The sequence below is a fragment of the Achroia grisella genome, unplaced genomic scaffold, assembly GCF_030625045.1.
Source record: "Achroia grisella isolate CSIRO2021 unplaced genomic scaffold, CSIRO_AGI_Agris_v1 utg1295, whole genome shotgun sequence".
Lineage (NCBI taxonomy): Eukaryota > Metazoa > Arthropoda > Insecta > Lepidoptera > Pyralidae > Achroia > Achroia grisella.
Genome location: NW_026712613.1, coordinates 534298 through 554011, shown reverse-complemented (window position 1 = coordinate 554011; position 19714 = coordinate 534298). Strand labels below are relative to the sequence as shown.

Sequence of the window (19714 nt, the reverse complement as noted above, 5' to 3'; positions counted from 1 at the left end):
TGAATATCACACAGGCTATGTACAAATATGCAGGGTAAAAACCAAAGAAATAAGCTGGACATATATACATAAATGGAGTCGGAAATGGGTACAGAGCAAGCTTGAAGGAATTTTGCAAATAAAATATAAAAACCTACATTAATCAACTTGGCTGTACTTTTATTAACGCACCCATATGAGTTGTTATTTTTAGTTATTTAATAAAATAATAATAATTAAATTACAATATATTTTTTTTACAGATTGAATTAAAAACTAATAATTGCTCGAATTTAATAAGATTGTTTGCGATTAATATTGCATATTAGATGGAAGTTACTATAATTTAAATAGAAAATGTTAATTAACTTTATAACGATACTAAGAGTGCTTTTTCCATCTAACATGGCAAAAACATCACACAAAACTGCAGCAAATACAATACCGAATAGTGAAGGAATGAATCTCGCTTCATAACTCATTATAATACTGACGCAGATCGTGTTTCATACTGTTTAATTTATTTTATCATAACGCAAAAAATAATTCTAAAGATAACTATTTTATCATCCATTCTAAGAAAAGAAAATAATAAATCAAATATATTGTATAGGTAATGGGGTAATTTAACAAAATAATGTTATGGTAAATAAAAGTATATATTTACCTCTCTCAATCGAGGTTACATCGCTGTTAGTTCGTGACTACGGCTAATGCAATCTATAAATATGTCGTGAGACGTAAATACCTTTATTTACCATAAAATTATTCGTGTTAAGACCCGATTAGCTATGTGTATTAAACACGAAATTTAAAAAAATTAAATAAAATCTGCTTAAAATTTGTATTTGTATTAGGTACAATGTCTTAGTTCTTATTTTTTTTACATATTTTGACTTCTTACTAATATATTATAAACACATTATTATATACGACTGAAACACGAAACTGCATAAAACAGTATTTAGGTATTGCTTCAAACGTTCATTCTGATCACATTTAAGTTAAGCTTTGAATGTTTAAGTGAAACGAAAATTGTGTTAATGTGAATAAAAAAACCGTATTATAAGATAAAAACCAATCAGAAATTCACCAACACCGGATGTTATAATTAATATGGAACTTGGCAAATATTAAGATAACAAATTAAGCTATTCTGTTAAGGCATTTGGGAATTTAAGAAAGGCACAGAATTGATCTAATTTATCTAAGAATTATTTTATCCACAACAAATTAATAGAAAAGGATATGAGGATAACTTCAATATTAATAAAACTATTAAACTATTAAGTGAAAAGACTATATTTTTAAGGATTAATTAAAATAACCGTTTTTTAATAAACTTCAAAAGACCAGTTTTCTTGACTTTACAACCATTCCCATGCATGATTTCTATTCAAATTACAATTGAAAACGCTTTTTATATTAAATAATTAGAAAACAACCGTTTTATGCTTATATCTTCAATTCTAATTCGAAATCGTATAAAATATGATCCAGCCGTTTTTATAGTAAATACGAAATATCAGTACAAAATTAAATTTTATTAAAATAATTATATAGTTTATTCTTTTCATTATCCGAGTTAAATGTAATAAATTATCATATTTACTTTAAAAAACGGATACAAATCCTTACCAGGATATGACGCTTTCAAACGCACCACACATTAAGAATATATGGACATGGCAATATATTCAATTTGTATATTAAATATATTTAAATCTAACTTTGAATATATTACCAATTGCCGTAATTCCTTCCCCTAAATAGTCAGGAGACATGCACGCAAAAAGCAACAAACATCACCTAAACGCGTTGTTAGTTCTTGTAATAATAATATAAGTTCGATTTCCAATACTGCAGTATTCATGATTATAATAAATTACAAATGCTGAATTGAACAAAACTAGAAATATCGTCATTATTATTATTATAAAACCACAACGCGTGTAAGTCAGCTAAAAATATGGATACAACAAAATTTCAAATGACTATCACTTGTATGACATAAATAATCTAACTGCTAAAGTGAGATAGAACCATCTGAAATTCCGTTGTACGCGTATGCAAAAGGATATAGGCCCAGTTACACCCGGACTGTTCTTTTGGCCGAAAACTGAGTTTATATAATAGGAACAAATAGTTCAGTCATTTCTATTGATGTCGATTACATTGTTAATTTATATTTTTCATACTATATGTGGCACAGAAGCATACGGACCATTCTTACTTATTTAAGAGCAACACGCAAGTTTCTAGGCGTTCTGCTTGTGATAAATCTACGTTTCTATTGCATGGTGGAATAAAAAATATGACTATTTAAATGTGCTTATACCAAGTATAATTGATTAATGATAACTTCTAAGCAATACTGTTTAGTAGATTGTCAACAATCACCGTTTATAATACAAGCAGCGTCTGATCAAAAGGTTGTAGCCACAAAGAAAGCGAGAGATAATACTTAATAAAAAAAAAATGCCAAAATCATCGGAACTCCGAGCCACAGTTATTAAAAAAAAAAACTATAGTGTTCGGCCAAGGATCAGTTGGGGTCGGTTTCATGGTAGGTAGAGCGCGGGCTCGCGTGCAGGCGCACGTACCTGGTCCTGCTGGTAGGCGGGCGGGTACTGCTGGTAGGTGGAGTAGTCCGCGGACGAGGACTTGGAGAGCGCGGCCGAGGAGAGGCCGCCGGTGAGCGCGGGCGCTCCGCCGCCGCCGCCGCCGCCCGCGCCGCGCCCGTACATCTCGCCGCCCTCCGACAGCGGCACGTACGAACCTGCGACCACCACGCGCCTCACACTCAACCGCTGCACCACCACGCCTCTCAGAGGCCTCGTCTCGTATCATTCATACACTACAAACCGGTTATAACGAGTAAATTGCAGATCGTATGTACGTCTAAATACTATCCGGTTATAGCATCCGTGTTTGGGGTCCGATGTCGTTATATCCGGTTTCTAATGTATTTGTATGTACGAGCTAGCATAGTACATAATTTCGCAACGCTAACTTTTCCTTTTACATTTTCATATTTCACCATAAATCTTTTTATAGCCTAATTTAATTTTAATTAACTCTATAAATAAGTATGTTAAATGTTCTTGTAGAAAACATAAATAATAATCCTGTTATAAACTACTTACTAAACTATAGAATATGAAATTATGATAGAGAATTTGCATAAAGTACTAATACATATTAGAAACTTAAAAAGAAAAATTGCACTCTTATAAAATATTAACTAATACATCTATGGTACAAATTTGTGACTAAGATTTTGTTTAACGACACTTTACTCCACATATCATAGGTACTAAAATGATATTCTCTACAGACGTCTATTAAAATCACGTTTTCAATATATGTTAAGTAACCTTCAGTATCAATCAAGAATTACATTTATTATTCGTGATTGAAATCGTGATGTTAGTAGGCAGCTAATTTAGATGTTTGTCCGTCACAACAAAATCTAACAAAACAAGCAAGCATATTCAGTCAAACACTGTTTAAAATTATATACTAATTATATAGACAATGTCTTTTTTATTTGAATTTCTAATTGTTTTGATAGATTTATGTGTAGCGAACATAATCGTAATATTACAGGTAAAGTAATGAATTAACATTAGAAAATAATGTAACTAATTTTGAACAACCATTCTATATGTCTGAGACATATATGTAGAATGATATTACAAAATTAAACACAAACTTAATTAAAATTTATGAAACAAGGTAAGAGCACTGTAGAACGTGACGCGCGGCGATCACCGTGAATGATGCTAGATTAGAACGAGATGAAATGAGTGAAGCGACGAAAAGACCAAACGAATGTAATAATGATAATTTTATAAATTCAAATTTGTTCCGACCGCGATAATGTTGCCTACTTAAAAATACTCCTGGCGAATTGATGATGCTGAAACAGCCGTAATCGACCGGGAGAATTTCGACTAAATTATACTCACGACGATCGTACACCGAATACGTGTGACGTCATCGAAACAAGATGGCCGCCTAACCTAAAATTTTGGAATGGAACTCGCAAGAGCCTGTGTAATTTGACGACCTAACCCGAGATAGGATTAATCCCACATGGGCAAAATAAAATCTCACCAGAGCCAGTCGAGTTGGAGTTCTGCGGCATATTCCAGTTGGTCCAACTGCCGCCAGCAGACGCGCCTGCGGGCGCCGAGCTGTAGTTAGCTGCACAATGGAATAATATGCGTTCAATATAGTGTCTCCACTCTATTCCTCGAAGTATGTACACTGCTCATGTGTACGAAAGAAACTAATTTTAGAGTCTTGAATGGTCATAATCCATGTACGGAGACCAGGCTAAAATGTTGGTCGAGCGAATAATCGCAGAAGAATCTAACGGACAATACTAACATACGATCTCATCTCCCATTGCCCTAACCAGCGTTTCTTAACCTGTGACAACAAATATTGAAGATTCGGCAGCGGCACCTAGAAATAATTGGACATATCCGACATTCTGTAATAATAGAAACTATTGTCACAACATAAAGCTCAAATTTAAATGTCAAATAAAATTAAAGGTTAAGAAAAGCTGGTCTAAAATATATTAATATACCACACTATATAATATTTTTTTTCGGTAATCATAGCAGTATTTTAAAATGTATAGTTGACTTATGTTGAGTGTGCTAAAAATTTCATTCTAAGTGTAGTTTTTTAAATATTATTTTCTCAATGACATTTATAAAAGCTTCAATTACTATTGAATTCTTTAATCATTCAATTTTAATATACGCGAAGTTGTCACCGAGAAAATAATAAAATGGACTAGGTGTAAATACAAAATATTTCGACATATTTTTGACCAGCTGTAAACTTGTATACTACTTATAACTAAAACTTGAAATTAGTTTATTAAGAAAACAATTTCTTTTTTTTTATTATACTATTATTTGGAAGTATAAACATGTAATTTATTATGTGTAATGTAATGATTCATTTTATTCTTGATATCTGTGTTTCGTGAATTATCGATGAAATGGTATTACGTGTTCCGTAAAATAATCATATTTTTTAATAAAAGTATTTGAATAAAATAATTTATATATATATTTATAATACATAAATTTTTAAACTTTATAAACTCAGGATGCTGCTAAACCTATGGAGGAAGTCCCAGGACACTACAAAAACTTACGTCATGTTCTAAAAACATTGGGAAAAAAAAACAATTGATAACTCTAGATTAACTACAAATCTAATTTTAAATTAACGTTATGAATAATTTGTAGCAAACTTTATAGTCTCTCTGATAATAATATCAAAAAGTATATGCTAGATTGCCAGTTGGTGTACCACAAACATCTGAACGTACCAACGACAATGTATCGAGGGCACTGCCTGGATGTGGACAATCGATCACGAGTATTAATAGACCAGATCTTTGTTTCTTAACGTAAAGCTGTGATATGCTGCAAGTGTTCTGAATAAGAATAGATTTTATTTTTAGGCACTATTGATAAAGAATCTGACGATCCACCCGTGATCAGAAACAACCGTAGCCTATATACATGAACACCGTAGACCTCACGTCGTATGATGCCCGTAGACACCTTATGTGTTACCATTACATACCATTACCGCCTCGGTATGTAGTGATGGTAGCGGGTTTGATTCCTCATATGATTGCAAGTATTTGTATTAATTAGTACAACTGCTGGTATTGATCTAGGTGTTTTCATGTATTTATGCATTTAATTGCATCAAAAATATATCAAAAAGTATTTATATCAGTCATCTAGAACCCATAACACTAGCTCTACTTAGTTTGGGACTAAAAAACGCTATTTTATTGTATTATTAGGTCTTGGATTGTTATTATTATTATTCCAAAAGACTATAATGCCACCTTTACTTTCGTCACAACAATGTACAAAGAAAGTAAGGTAACTAAGAACAAAAACCTAAGCGAAGCCGGCTGTTCCAGTAGTATTAGTGGGCTAAATCTTTAAATAACGATCAGTGTCCAATAAATTCACTGCCATATCTCAGACGAAACCGGAACACAGTTACGAGTAAGCAAATAATATTATCACTGTAATAAACAGTTATTATTGATAAGGTACAGTCAGCCAGCTAGAAATTTAGGCCACCCCATACTATTTTGCACTATCTAAATTGTTATCGCGTATGTACGTCAATAATACGTCATTTACAATGGCGAATATGAAACCGCTAAAAATTTTTTTTTTTTTTAATATTTAGCAGTAATTTGTGGTAAATAGTGTTGGTAACAATGTTATATGTCTCTTTTGCTATTCAATAGTGTGCCTATATTTTATTCCAGTGATAAAAATACATAAATAATTATATCTACATAAAAAAACTTATCAAAAATAAGATATAGCATACAATACGGATCAAAAATTAATGTTTTTTTTTAAAGTAGTAAAGTAAAGTAAGTAATTGAATATTTGACTACTTAATTAACATTAATGATGAAATCATTAAATTTTGTTACAACATAGTACCCAAGATATCCATAGTAACATTAGATATGCAAAGTGTGGCTGTCTGTAAGTTTGTCACCTTCTCACAGCAAAACTACTGAAAGGACTAACTAAAAACAAAACGCCTATCTTTTCGCACAGACGAAGTCACAGGTAATAGCTAGTTTTATATTTACAACGCATATTTAAAGTCAGTATTACAGTATAATAAAAAGTTAAGAATAGATGTATACAAGTTACAATGTCTAACAAAGATTAAGTATGTTTCTCAATACTCCGGACCACGGAAGATAACGAATTCGTTGGCGAACCGCGGGAAAAATGACCAATACGGGTAACATGTAAATTTTAACTAAATAAAGTAACATGTCGTTGTGTGTATACATGACATTATGACTAGAAATAAATTTTATATTTTATTCAACATATTTATTTTGTTCCACATAAAATCAGTCTATTATCTACCAATCTTGACATTATACGAGTACCACAGATGTCCTGTCAATTGCAAAAAGATCGAGAAGCGACAGATCGAAATCCTTTCAATGGTTAAGGAAAATATTGCGTAATATAAAAAATACCATATAATTCAAAAGCTCCTTTGATGTGTAGGTGAAACAAAGATTGATTCTAGACCAAACTATATTTTGTTTTGCAATATTATCGACAAATATGTACAGATTTTGAGGTTATTTAATCGTAGTTATGTATTCAGAACCGTTTAAATGTCTTACTAATTTTCGTAAGAAGTAAATTCTTATTACGGAACAAAATCTTAATCACCGCTTAGTTATGCTCCATGAAGTGAAAGCAGAACATACATTTTCTTCCAATGTTGTTTCAATCCGGCTGTCAACTCTAATAATCTTACTTAATTTAGAAGAAAAACTATGATGGACTCCAGAATTCACTCTCTTTCCGCCTGTACTTGTTGGTACAGCACCTAGTAAGTATCACCATTCCAAAAAATGTAACCTGGTTAACCATCACATTTTTTCCAGATAAATAAATATGACAATGTGAAATATGTGGAGAGAGTGTTTGTATAGTCATAATCTAATGATCCTACTTAAATTAGAAGAAAACCTATGATGGACTCCAGAATTCACCTGTACCTTTTAATGCAGTATTCAATATATACTATAAAAAATTGAATCTGAATCACCATCACATTTTTTCTTCATAAATTATTTAAAAAATGTGAAATATGTAGACAGACTTGTGTTTCTGTATAGTCATAATAGTTAAAATAATAATAATAAATATAAAAAACACCAATGAATACAAGACACACAGAAATAATACATGAGACAAAAAGTCGCAACAAAAAAGGCGACAGATGTGTGGGTGTGTTAAGTTAGTGAATGAACTCGTGTGTTGGTAAGTGGGTGAGTTAGTGCTGTGTTTTTACCGTAGCTGCCGTATCCCTGCGCGGGCGGCTGCTGCGTGTAGTTGTTGGTGGCGGGCCAGGCGGGCGCGTGGGGCGGGGCCTGCGCGGGTGGGGCGCCCCATCCCTGGTAGTTGCCGGGGCCCGCGCCCGCGCCCGCCGCGCCGTACCCTGCGTACGATGTCTGGCCCGGGGACGTGCCCCATCCCTGGTACCTGCCAACCGAACACACGCTTACTGCACGCCCTTGCCCACGCACATAGGAAATAAATTATAATAATCCTTTTTAGAGAGTAAGTACCTAGTAAAAACTTATGTAAAAAAAAAATTTGATCCTGTAGAATAATAATAAAATAAATATAATGTTCAGAATAGTCTGTAGTAATACTGTTGACATCGCATTATAATGTATGCTGTATAGATTAATTCAAATGTGTAAACAGGCAAATATAAAAAGTAATATACGTGGATAGTGTAACCTGAATTCCCTACACAGATAGCTACAAGTGTAACTTTAAGTTGGTCGTCAAAATAGCGAACTAGTTAGTTACATACAAATTTCCTAAAAAAATATTTTTTTAATATTATTAAACGTTACAAATAACTTGTAGCAAACTTTATAGTCTCTCTGATAATAATATCAAAAAGTATATGCTAGATTGCCAGTTGGTGTACCACAAACATCTGAACGTACCAACGACAATGTATCGAGGGCACTGCCTGGATGTGGACGATCGATCACAAGTATTAATAGATCAGAATTTAATTCCAAAATAAAGGTCTGAAATCTAGAAATGTAACGTACGACCGAGGTCGTGAATACGACTATAAACCTGTATACAGTTATTTTTAAAAGTAACTTTCTCGTTACCGATTACACCGATAAGAAACCAAATTATTTAGGGCACCATCACCTTTAGATAAGTATAGCATAAATCAATTGTATGGAAAACTGATATGCGCGGTGTCCGCACAATACATGATTTTAGAGACAAAATCAGTATGAATCAATAACTCAAAATTGGACATTTCTTAAATATATTTTTTAACCGTCTCCAAAAAAAGATGAAGTTTCTCAGTTCAACTGTATTTCTCTACTTTTTTTAATGTTTGTTACTTCATAACTCTGTCCTATAAACCTATTTAAAAAAATCTTTTCATTCGAAAGGTTATACTTTGAGATTAGACCCAATTTTTCTTTAATATTTGGATTTAGATTCTTTTGTTAAAAAATTGTATCTAATTTGAGTCCATATAAGAAACTCTCGACTTCTTCGTACGAAACCAAATGTTGTAATATTGACAAACATACATGCAAACATTACTAACGACAATTGAAAATTTTCCAAAGTTCAGACAAGGTGTGTGCACTGACCCCTGCATGATGTTGGGCCCGGCCATGGGCATGTTGATGGGCGGGCCGCCCATCTGTCCGTTGTGTCCCTGGATCATGTTGATGGGCGCGGCGGGCGGGCCCCACTGGCCGGCCTGCGGGGCCTCACCGGGCGCGCTCATGCCTCCGCCGCCCATGCCGCCGCCGCCCGCGCCCAGCTTACCGGACCCGTCGCGGGGCTCCGCGCGCTTGATCTCCACCTGACGACATATCCTATTTTATAACCCATCTACCTCGGGGAAGTTAGTGATGTGGACTGTTGACCCCGTTGATAGCAATGTACCAATTGGTCAAGATGAGCTAACTGAACTGAATAATCATCCTCCACTGGTCCCTCGCTAGAGTATACCGTCAGTGCAAGAGGGGAGTATAATATAAAATGATCCTCCATATCATCAATAAAAAAAAATCATTTACCTCTACTTACTGCTTTAAATACATAACGTAGTTTTCTATAGGTAAATATATTTTACAATAATGTAATTTTTGAGTATATTATGCATGTAAGTGTTTTTTTTTATTATACCTATACCATACAGTTGTACAAGCTACTTCAGTTGAGAAAATTGTTCGGCAAGTATCTCAAGTGGAACATGTTTTTTTTTAGGTTATTATTATTTTCGAATTGTCAACTAATAATGCTCATTAGCGATGTCTATACTCAAATGATATATATATGTATTTTATATTATTATTTTGTAGTTGACACTTAGTAGCAATGCCTATGCTGCGTTCCAATAGTGGCAGAATAAAAGAAATATGACTATTCAAAAATGCTTATATTATGTTTATTTAATCTTTCTTAAATAAACATAATATAAGCATTTTTTCTGTTTCTATTTTAAATCACCGATTACAAACAAACATACAGAAATATACTTATCACAAAAAAACAAATCATAAAAAACATTAATCTAGTCCCAACACAAATTTTCATGTATATAGATAGCGACTTTCGAGTCTATATATATACTATACATATAAATATATTAGACAAAATCTTGATGTGATAGTGAAAACCGTAATAAAATCCGTTACGTAGTTTACAAGTAAGCGGTATAACACTGAGACACAAACAGTGACTTTGCTATATGCTATTTATAAATTTCACCAACTAGGTTAATTTTCTCACAACATCTTTTGTATAGTCATCATTCCTAATGAATTTACAATTATGGAATTCCAGTTCCTCAAAGACCACCACATATGCATTGAGTAGCATATTATTTAATTTGTAAAAGTATATTGTAAAATTTCTTTTTTTATACCACAATAGTGGCAAGTATACGGCCCATCTGATTGTAACGTATTACCGTATGATATCAAAAGTACTCAGCAAATTCACTGTACAATATACCAAATCCACAGTTAATATAAGACGTAATTAAAAATAATTTCAAATCATTTTGAGTATAAATATTAGTCGAAATTAAAACAAATTACATTATTTTAAAAAATACTGTTAAAGTTAAAAACAGTTGTCGCAAATCATGTAAGCTTTTTGTCAAATAGATCAAAAAGTATATGCTCGTCTGCAAATCGATTTACCACAAACATCTGAACGTACCATCGACACCAAATCGAAGGCACTGCCTGGATGTGGCCTAGGTTAATTTTGAACCAATACGTATAATAATTAAGCAACCAATCAACTATTACTCATTTCGATCCATCATAAACAATGCTATTAGGTCTAGAATTGATATTTAAGTATTTAAAACCTCATTTTAACAAAATTAGGGACAATTTATGAAAGTATTTAATGAAAATTGATAATTGTAACATTAAAATTTGCCACAAAGTAGTATTTGATTTTTTATCCATGTACTACATTTAAATATCATCTGGCAACACAAATCAAGAACTGAGTGCTCATGATGGCTTAATAACCTTAAAGGAACCGTAAAGAGCAAATTATTTAAATTTGATCTACCTTAAGAAATTAAGTTATACAAACTCGTTTTGCAGACTATATAGAAAAAATGGAAGCTAAATAAAAACCGTTTAATATGCAAAATAACAGCAAATTTACCTGTTTCCCATTGAGGTTAATGAAATGCTCCTGCGTCACGCGCTCCACAGAGATCTCATCTTCAAAAGATAAGAAGCCAAAACCTAAAACAAAATTAAAACAACATGACTATTTTTAACCGGTACTATATTGGTTACCAGGAGGGTAGGGAGTTCCACACATTGGGTGTACACTTACCCTTGCAGTAATTAAATTTAAAATTCATATGCACTACCAATTTTAACAAATGAGCTTATAACTCAATTTGTCTTAATAGCTATGTAGTACGCAAACAAGGATGTCAACCAATCTAATTTTTGTACTAGTACGAAATTTTTAATCTTCAGTAGGCGGATATATTCTACCTCGTACAGTATGTTGTACAAGATTTTATATAAACCAATGTTCGCCCAACATTCCAAATACGACTATAATTAATATAAATAATAAGATTGAACATTATTAGGTTCTACTGTCAAAGACTACACTTCTTTGAGGATCTGTCAAATAGTGTGTGTATTTTTATTCATTTAGTTATTTATGCATAAGAATAGTAGCACTGTGCATTCCTATTCAATTTAAACTATAAATATACGAAAGTTCATACTCCTCGTCCCCACAATTTTCGTAAAAAAAGCGGTGCAAAGTTTTTGCTTCACGTATTGAGACCATATAAGGAATTATCGACTTCTTTGTACGAAGCTAAATGTTTTAATATTGGCAACCCTATTCGCAATCATCAGTAACGACAAATTCAATGTTATTACTAGTAAAGTTGGGCTGTATATTGGAGAATATAACCAAGAGTTTTTAAATCTAATTACACAATCTATGTAAGTATATTGTGTAATTATATAGATTGTGTGTGTTGTACGTAATTTGGAGTCATGCACATTTCTTAATATTATGAATACTATACTTAATGATTTGACACTTAAGATTATAGAAAAAACCGCTCGTGAAGTTTAACGTGACTCATTGAGGGAAAAATAGAAACGAGTCACACTTCACAATATATCAGAAACACAAGCCCCAGCTTCAACACGGGCTTATATACTTTATATATATAAACCTTCTTCTTGAATCACTCTATATATATATATATATATATATATATATATTGCTAAAAAATGCATTAAAATCCGTTGCGTAGTTTAAAAGATCTAAGCGAACAGGCAGCGTAAGCTACTTTTTTATACTATGTTGAAGATGCTAAAATTTAGTACATACGCAAGATTCTCATAACCAATGAAATTTAACCATAACCCTAGACAGAAATAAACTCGCCTTCAAAGTAAAGTTTAGAAAATGTTAATAGGCATTTTATGGGAATAACCATTAAGTTTTACAATGAAAATATTTTGTATCCATCGTTCCATAAATACCGAACTTTCATTAAATAATACTTGAAGCGTAAAGTTTTATAACTACTTAGAAGATAATCGCGAATACCGATAATTATGCATGCAGAGTATTGAAAGATGCTCACACCGTAACTAAATATTTTATTTATCTTATATATAAAATTCTCGTGTCACAGTTTTCGTTCCCATACTCCTCCGAAACGGCTTGACCGATTCTCATGAAATTTCGTGAGCGTATTGAATAGGTCTGAGAATCGGCCAACATCTATTTTTCATCCCCCCAAATGTTAGGGGTAGTTCACCCGTAATTTTTATTTTTTTATTTTTTTGACTTTTATTGGGAGGTAGCTTATGTAATAAGGAGTAACTTAAGCTACTTTTATTTTAGAAAAATTATTTTACATTAGAAAATTAAAATTCCACGTGGACGTCGAGGGTACAGCTAGTTAAAAATAATTTCTAATTGACACTGGCAACAGAAAAGTAAAACTGAAACGTTTAAAAAAATATAAATATTACAACAAACGTGGATTTAATGACGAAAATGTCATATGATAATAAATATTTTTATAATAATAAATTATTGAATTCCAGTAATAGAATTTCGGTGGAGATGAGTCACATGCCAGTTCTTAATTGAACTTGAAATACTACATAATACAAATTAATCACGTTCATAATCAGCGAAAATACCCAAAAATAATAAATTATTTTCGATTTGCAATATGTACCTATAAAAATTAAATATATGATATTGTTACGTTTACATCAAGGATATTGTACTCAAGTTAGTTTATTTATAATAGTTTAGTGGTTGCGACTCGTGAGTCCTTGTCTCTGATCATCATCATCATTGATGATGATGATAATGATGATCATTACAGCCCGTAAAACGTCCACTAAAGGCCTCCCCCAAAGATTTCCACGACGATCGGTCCTGTCCTGTCTCCGGTAATGGTAATTAATTCTAATGGGTATATTTAATAATAATTATCATAATTAGGAATAACCATTAAATTTGGTAATCGAAAACATTAATACATCGAATTGGATGACAAGCTATGAAAAGCAATATCATGGACACGTCATCAAGGTCGGTGACACGAGTCATCGACACAGCTGTAGGGGCTTCGGTTTGATCTTTAAATTCCACGGCCTCGGTGTGGTGGATCGGGTGGTGTAGTGGTTTAGCACGCCGCCTTACTCCCGATGGTCGCGGGTTCGATTCTTCGCACGGTACAAACGTTTGTATTCTGAGTTTGATCATTTATATCGGTCTGGGTGTTGTTTATGTAAAATATGTATGTACAAATAAAAACGTATTCATGTATTTGTATTAGTTGTCTAGTACTCATAATACAAGCTCCGCTTAGCTTGGGATTAGATGGCGCAGTATGAATGGTCCAGAGAGATTATTATTATTAAATGTTGTTGTAATTATTAAAAGGCTACGCATGTAAATAGACCAGTTTGAGACAACGAAGTCAACTGTCTCATCTTGTACCGGCCGGCAGATTGCTTTGCAAGCTGTGTTTCAATCCGTAGAGTGAGATTTAGTAGTTTAAATACCAGGTCTTGACAAACATACGAATGTATGTTGTGAAGTTCATGTATAATAATAAAGAACGGTCACCAATTTTCCATCAGCTTCTTTTGTCATGGCAGTTACTTAAAATACAAAAAAATACTGGATAAAGACTTAATTCTATGGTCTATAGCATAGATGCCAAGTAGTAGACCTAACTGACTGTACTTTGTATCATTTGTGACCTGAAATTAGGCATTACCTTCTTCGACCAAAATTTCAATTCAGCATTTCCTTGTGAAACTCGTATAGAAAAAAATCGCGTAATCGTATTTCCGGATTGTATTTTAGGATTGAAGGACGTTTGTATTCAATAAATAACTTTTATACCTTCGAGCCAAGTTAGTTTAGTAACGACACTGTTTCTTATATAATCAACCTTCATCTTCCTATATGGCACACGTAAATATAATACTTTATTAACAAAAACACGCTAATATTATATTTTATTAATGCAAAAAATGTATTATATTTAGGCTGTAAACTTAATATTTGGAGACAGGTTTTAATTTTTTCAGTTAATGCATATTTTATATTACGCAGGCGATATATTTAGTCAATATATGATAATCAGCGTAAGCCGAAAAAAAATCAACTAAATGAGCCGAGTTAAACTTAGTAAGAAACAAAATATTGGTTTATATTCACAAAATTTAACTAAATAATCTGCCTGTTTTAGTTACTAGTACAACAAATTTTTCAGTCATTATGTTGTAGTTTGTACTTATATATAATGGCGGTTTTCCAACTTTTTTCAATCATAAAATCTAATTATAAGAAAAACACAACATAAATAAAAAATAAGGACTCAACACAATAATTACTCACCCCTGGATTTCTTCTTCTCCTGGTCGTACATGATGACGACTTCCATGACCTTTCCGTACCTTCCAAAGAATACCCTAAGATCTGTCTCGGTGATATTAGATGGTAGGCCACCAAGGAACACTTTGGGGTAACCACCGCCGCGCTTGGGCTTCTGCAGAGTGCGCGGATTGCATGGCTTCGGGTCAATAGTTCTGTAGGAATATTCATAATGTCAAATTGGTTAAGACATTTTTTTTAAATCAATACAGAAGTAAAGCCGCTTCATGGATATACAGTCTTATATATTTAAGCCTGCCGTAAAGCAGCTTTTATAGTTTTTTATAAAGAGTTTCAGCCATTACTCTGTGCCAGCCATTACCTGTAGGACAGCGACCTAAATAGATTTATTGTGCTCGCCATTTTTTTAGGGTTACCTAGGCATCTGCTTAGGCCGATTTGGGACTAGAATTGAAAGATATTCTTAGAAGCGATGAGCTCCTCAGAATAAAGCGTGTACTTTCCAAACAAGATATTTCGTTTATGCATGGAGTACAACCACATAGGATATGTATTGGGTTTTTCTCTTTCCTTAAGCAAAATCTGCCGCTTTTTTGTAAGCTGTGTTTGGTTGAAATTTGGCAGAGAAATTTCAGAGTGTGGAGTCATAACATGTTAGTTCTCTGGTATGACAACGCATCAGATGTATACGTGATAATGTGATGTTCTTGTTGTTCTTCATGTATATAGCCAACGGTTGCCACTTACTAAGTGGTCGTACATCTTGTTTGCCATTACAAATATATTAAAATGTAGATACTACGAATAAAAGCTGACGGTATGCCTATGACAAATTCTATAAAGCCTATACAAACAAGAATATGATACCAACTGAATAAACAAAAATGATATGTTCATTTTCTTTTAAACTAGAAACAATATACTTTTTTTAATGGATGAATATAGAATGGTGGACTTGCGTTAACGGTATATAGAGGGGCATCGGTGATGATGGGATAATAATGAAGTCAAGTCAGCTAGTCTCCATCATGGTGAAATCACGAGTTTTACAATAACACAGCAAAATCAGCAAGATACATATTGTAAACCGTGACAAGTTTGCCAGTGTTAAAAATAGTGACTTACCATTTTTAATCACACTATATTCTATAAATATGTATACTGACTTTGACCCAATAAAATTTAAACAATATTTAGATACAAGTCGTAAAATTGGGTCACATTCTTTCCTATTTGAGAATAATATAAATGTTTGTAATAATTCAAGAGGATAATACAGATATGCAAAGTAAATTATTATTGGTTGTAGTTTTAACACTACATGTTTCAACAAATTAATAACTAGTTGAAAAACTGTCATTAGAGACTGTGCTACTTATTTATATTTACAAATACCACACTGTAAATGAGGGCCATGTCTTATTGTCCAATACATTTGAGCAATGATAAATTTTTATAGTTGTTATATTGAAACACTATTAATTTGTCTATAGAAATTAAATAGGGAAAGACAATTGAACAAACTAATATTTAGACTATCATAACATCAGACAAGTTTCCATCTTGATATTTGTAGTCTATTGGGTGTGTTTAATTAACTATATATCTATACATATAAATAAAATTCGAGTGTCTGTTTGTAATATTGAAATAACCATTTTTTACTACATGCATATGAATATAAATACGGTACATATGCTAAAATAACATTTTTTACAAATTTTGTCTGTCTGTCTGTTTGTTCCGGCAAATCTCTGAAATGGCTGGATCGATTTTGACAGGACTTTTTTGGCAGGTAGCTGATGTAAGGAGTAACTTAGGTTACTTTTATTTTAGAAAAATAAAGTCAAATTCCACGCGGACGAAGTCGCGGGAACAGCTAGTATGATTACATACTAGACATACACATAAATTCAACGTGACAAATTTAGGGGGATTACTACTGTCCGGTTGACCTCCATGCGGTTCCCCTGAAAACCATCGAGATAAATTCCTGGTAAATTTGTCACTATGGGACACACACACGATACCTGACCTGAAGTCCTTCTCATCTTAATCCTCCACTGGTCCCAGAAGTACCATTCCGTTATTATACATTAAAAAACATGAGAAATTTTATGTTCCTCAAATGATGAGGCTAGTTAGCAAATCCAAGAGTAGCTCTTACCTGCCATCAAGTTGATGAGGCCCATTCTGAAGGACCACATTCACTAGAGATGGTTCAGCAAAGGTAACAAATCCAAAGCCCCTGGAGCGGCCTGATTCGCTGTTCTTCATTACAACACAGTCGATGACATCCCCATAGCGGGAGAAGTATCTTTGCAAGTTTTCTTGCGATGTCTCCCATGATAAGCCACCAACAAACAGTTTTCTGTATACACAATTTTGCACATGTAGAAACAGAATCAATAAATTGTATTTAATACAATAGTTAACTCATGTGTGTGTACATCTATCCATATAAATAAAATTGTAGTGTCTGTTTGTAATATTGAAATAACAATTTTTAACTACTACTTCATGCAAGTGAAAATAAATACGGTACATACACCAAAATATCAATTTTTGACTGTCTGTCTGTTTGTTCCAGCTAATCTCTGAAATGGCTGGACCCATTTTGACGGGACTTTTTTTGGCAGGTAGCTGATGTAATAAGGACTAAATTAGGCTACTTTCAACAGTTAAAAAGTTTAATTCCACACAGATTAATTTGCGAGTACAGCTAGTTTCAAATAAAATTATGTAAATTCAATAATGAATAATGTTTTTTAACCTAAAATTGTATCACATACATGTATGATAATTTAAGTTTACATGGTCATATTGATAAGTATTGAGTTTGAATTCTACAGTTGTAAGCCAACCATCTTTAACACTATTTGCTTACAGTGATAAAAATGATAACATCAAATTACCTAGTTTACTTACAATGTTACTGATTTAGCAAAGATTCTTGCTATTTTGTATTGACATAGTTCCGATTTTTGATAATCATAAATGATTACAGATAAGGGAAGATAAGGGTTGTCCACCCCTAACATTTATTGTTTGGAGAAAAAATGATATTTTGTTTTATATAATGTGGCATTAAAAATTACATAAAACCCTAAATTTTCACTCTCCTATCACCAACACCTTTTGTTTAATAATGATATTTGTAATTAAATTTATATGGCAAAAATGTTTGCCGGGACAGCTAGTATATTATTATAAATGTCTGTCTGTCCATTTGTTACCATTACCATTACTAAATGCAAACATAACTAAAAGCCTATAAACACAATCATATAATTAACTAAATAAACAATTTTAAGCCACATTTAGATACTGTTCTATTATTAAAACAGTGTTGGACAAGAAATTAATGTTTTACATCATTATGTATCTAATGTTAATAATACAAACAAAACTGTACTTTATTGTACTTACAATGTAATTTTATGATTTATAGATATTAATAAGCAATAAAAAATAAGTACAAATAATAAAATGATTAATGGAATACCTAAGTTTTGGGTAGGTCATGAAGACATAAGGAACAAGGATATAATATATGTACACATAAAAATATATGTACATGACAGACTAAATAGTTTACCATACTTATATACCATATTAATAATTATGGTTGCATTGGTCTGGTTGTTTTCTAAGTATATCATGTATCACAAATTTTGCAAGCTCGGGACTTAATAGCGAAATGCGAATTGTCAAGTATTTTATTATAATTATTACACATACATACATGCAAAATTACTGGACCTAATGAAAAATACTAATGGAGGAAAGTGTATTATTTATCTACAGCTTGCAGAAAAAGCATAGTAGTGCCGAGCATGAAATATTTCCAGATTATTGTTTTAAATAAACTGCACAATAAAATCTGCACATGTAATTCTATATGTATAAATACATTTAAAATAAAAAACATATGGATGTTTGTGTATAATTAAATTCCTTAAAATGATTCACATAAATATGTACCTAATTATTGTGTGGAATCTAAAAATATCTATTGAAAATATGTGCTATCTCCATTAGGTTACATTCTTGTAGTTATACTATGAAATACTTGTGAATAAATATAATGATAATTGCACATTTCCAAGGTGAAAGTAACATTCACTTTGAACTAGTCAGCTTTGTTCAAGTTACAGATTTGCAAATCTAACCATTGCCACACAAATATGAACCTTACAGACCTTGAATAAGTACATAATTTTTACAACCTCTTATGAGGCAAATTATCAAGATTTTGATAAATTTGCTAACTGTTATACAGTAATACAAAATTTGTAGTAAAAAAAATGTATATGAAAAAATTTATCAACAACATAATAGTAATAACATATTGATAGTTAGATATGGAAAAGGCGCTCCAAAATCACCATGTTTACGTTATTACCGCGCCACTACAATTACTACGGATGGTATATAATGAAAATGACAAGGTTATGTAGGCATATATCGAAATGTAAGATTTGAACACCTAGGCAACCATATGCAAATGAATCAGCACGTTTCGGCCGCGTCTTACAAATGAGATCAAGCTACGCGGCACTTCGACCATCGCTCTAGTAACCTCATTATGGAGTGTTCGACAAATTTTTATGGTTCGTGGAAAATACGCGAATTACATTGCGGTACAAAAATTAAGTTAGGAGAAAGCTAAGATT

The 19714-nt window shown here is 32.5% G+C and overlaps 1 protein-coding gene across 7 annotated transcripts in view; it reads right to left on the bottom strand.

Moving 5' to 3' along the window:
- LOC131855071 (heterogeneous nuclear ribonucleoprotein 27C) overlaps window positions 1–19714 on the bottom strand; it is a 33140-nt gene that overhangs the window by 12833 nt on the left and 593 nt on the right. For 5 of the 7 annotated variants that reach the window (XM_059206281.1, XM_059206283.1, XM_059206284.1 and 2 more), the window contains exons 2-8: window positions 17206–17409; window positions 15042–15232; window positions 11286–11368; window positions 9236–9453; window positions 7885–8075; window positions 4099–4188; window positions 2583–2758 (exon numbers count right to left, since the gene is read on the bottom strand). In XM_059206281.1, the coding sequence (XP_059062264.1) occupies window positions 2583–2758; window positions 4099–4188; window positions 7885–8075; window positions 9236–9453; window positions 11286–11368; window positions 15042–15232; window positions 17206–17409 (1153 nt within the window). The remainder of the gene's footprint in view (window positions 1–2582; window positions 2759–4098; window positions 4189–7884; window positions 8076–9235; window positions 9454–11285; window positions 11369–15041; window positions 15233–17205; window positions 17410–19714) is intronic. The other 2 variants (XM_059206282.1, XM_059206285.1) reach the window with 1 other exon arrangement.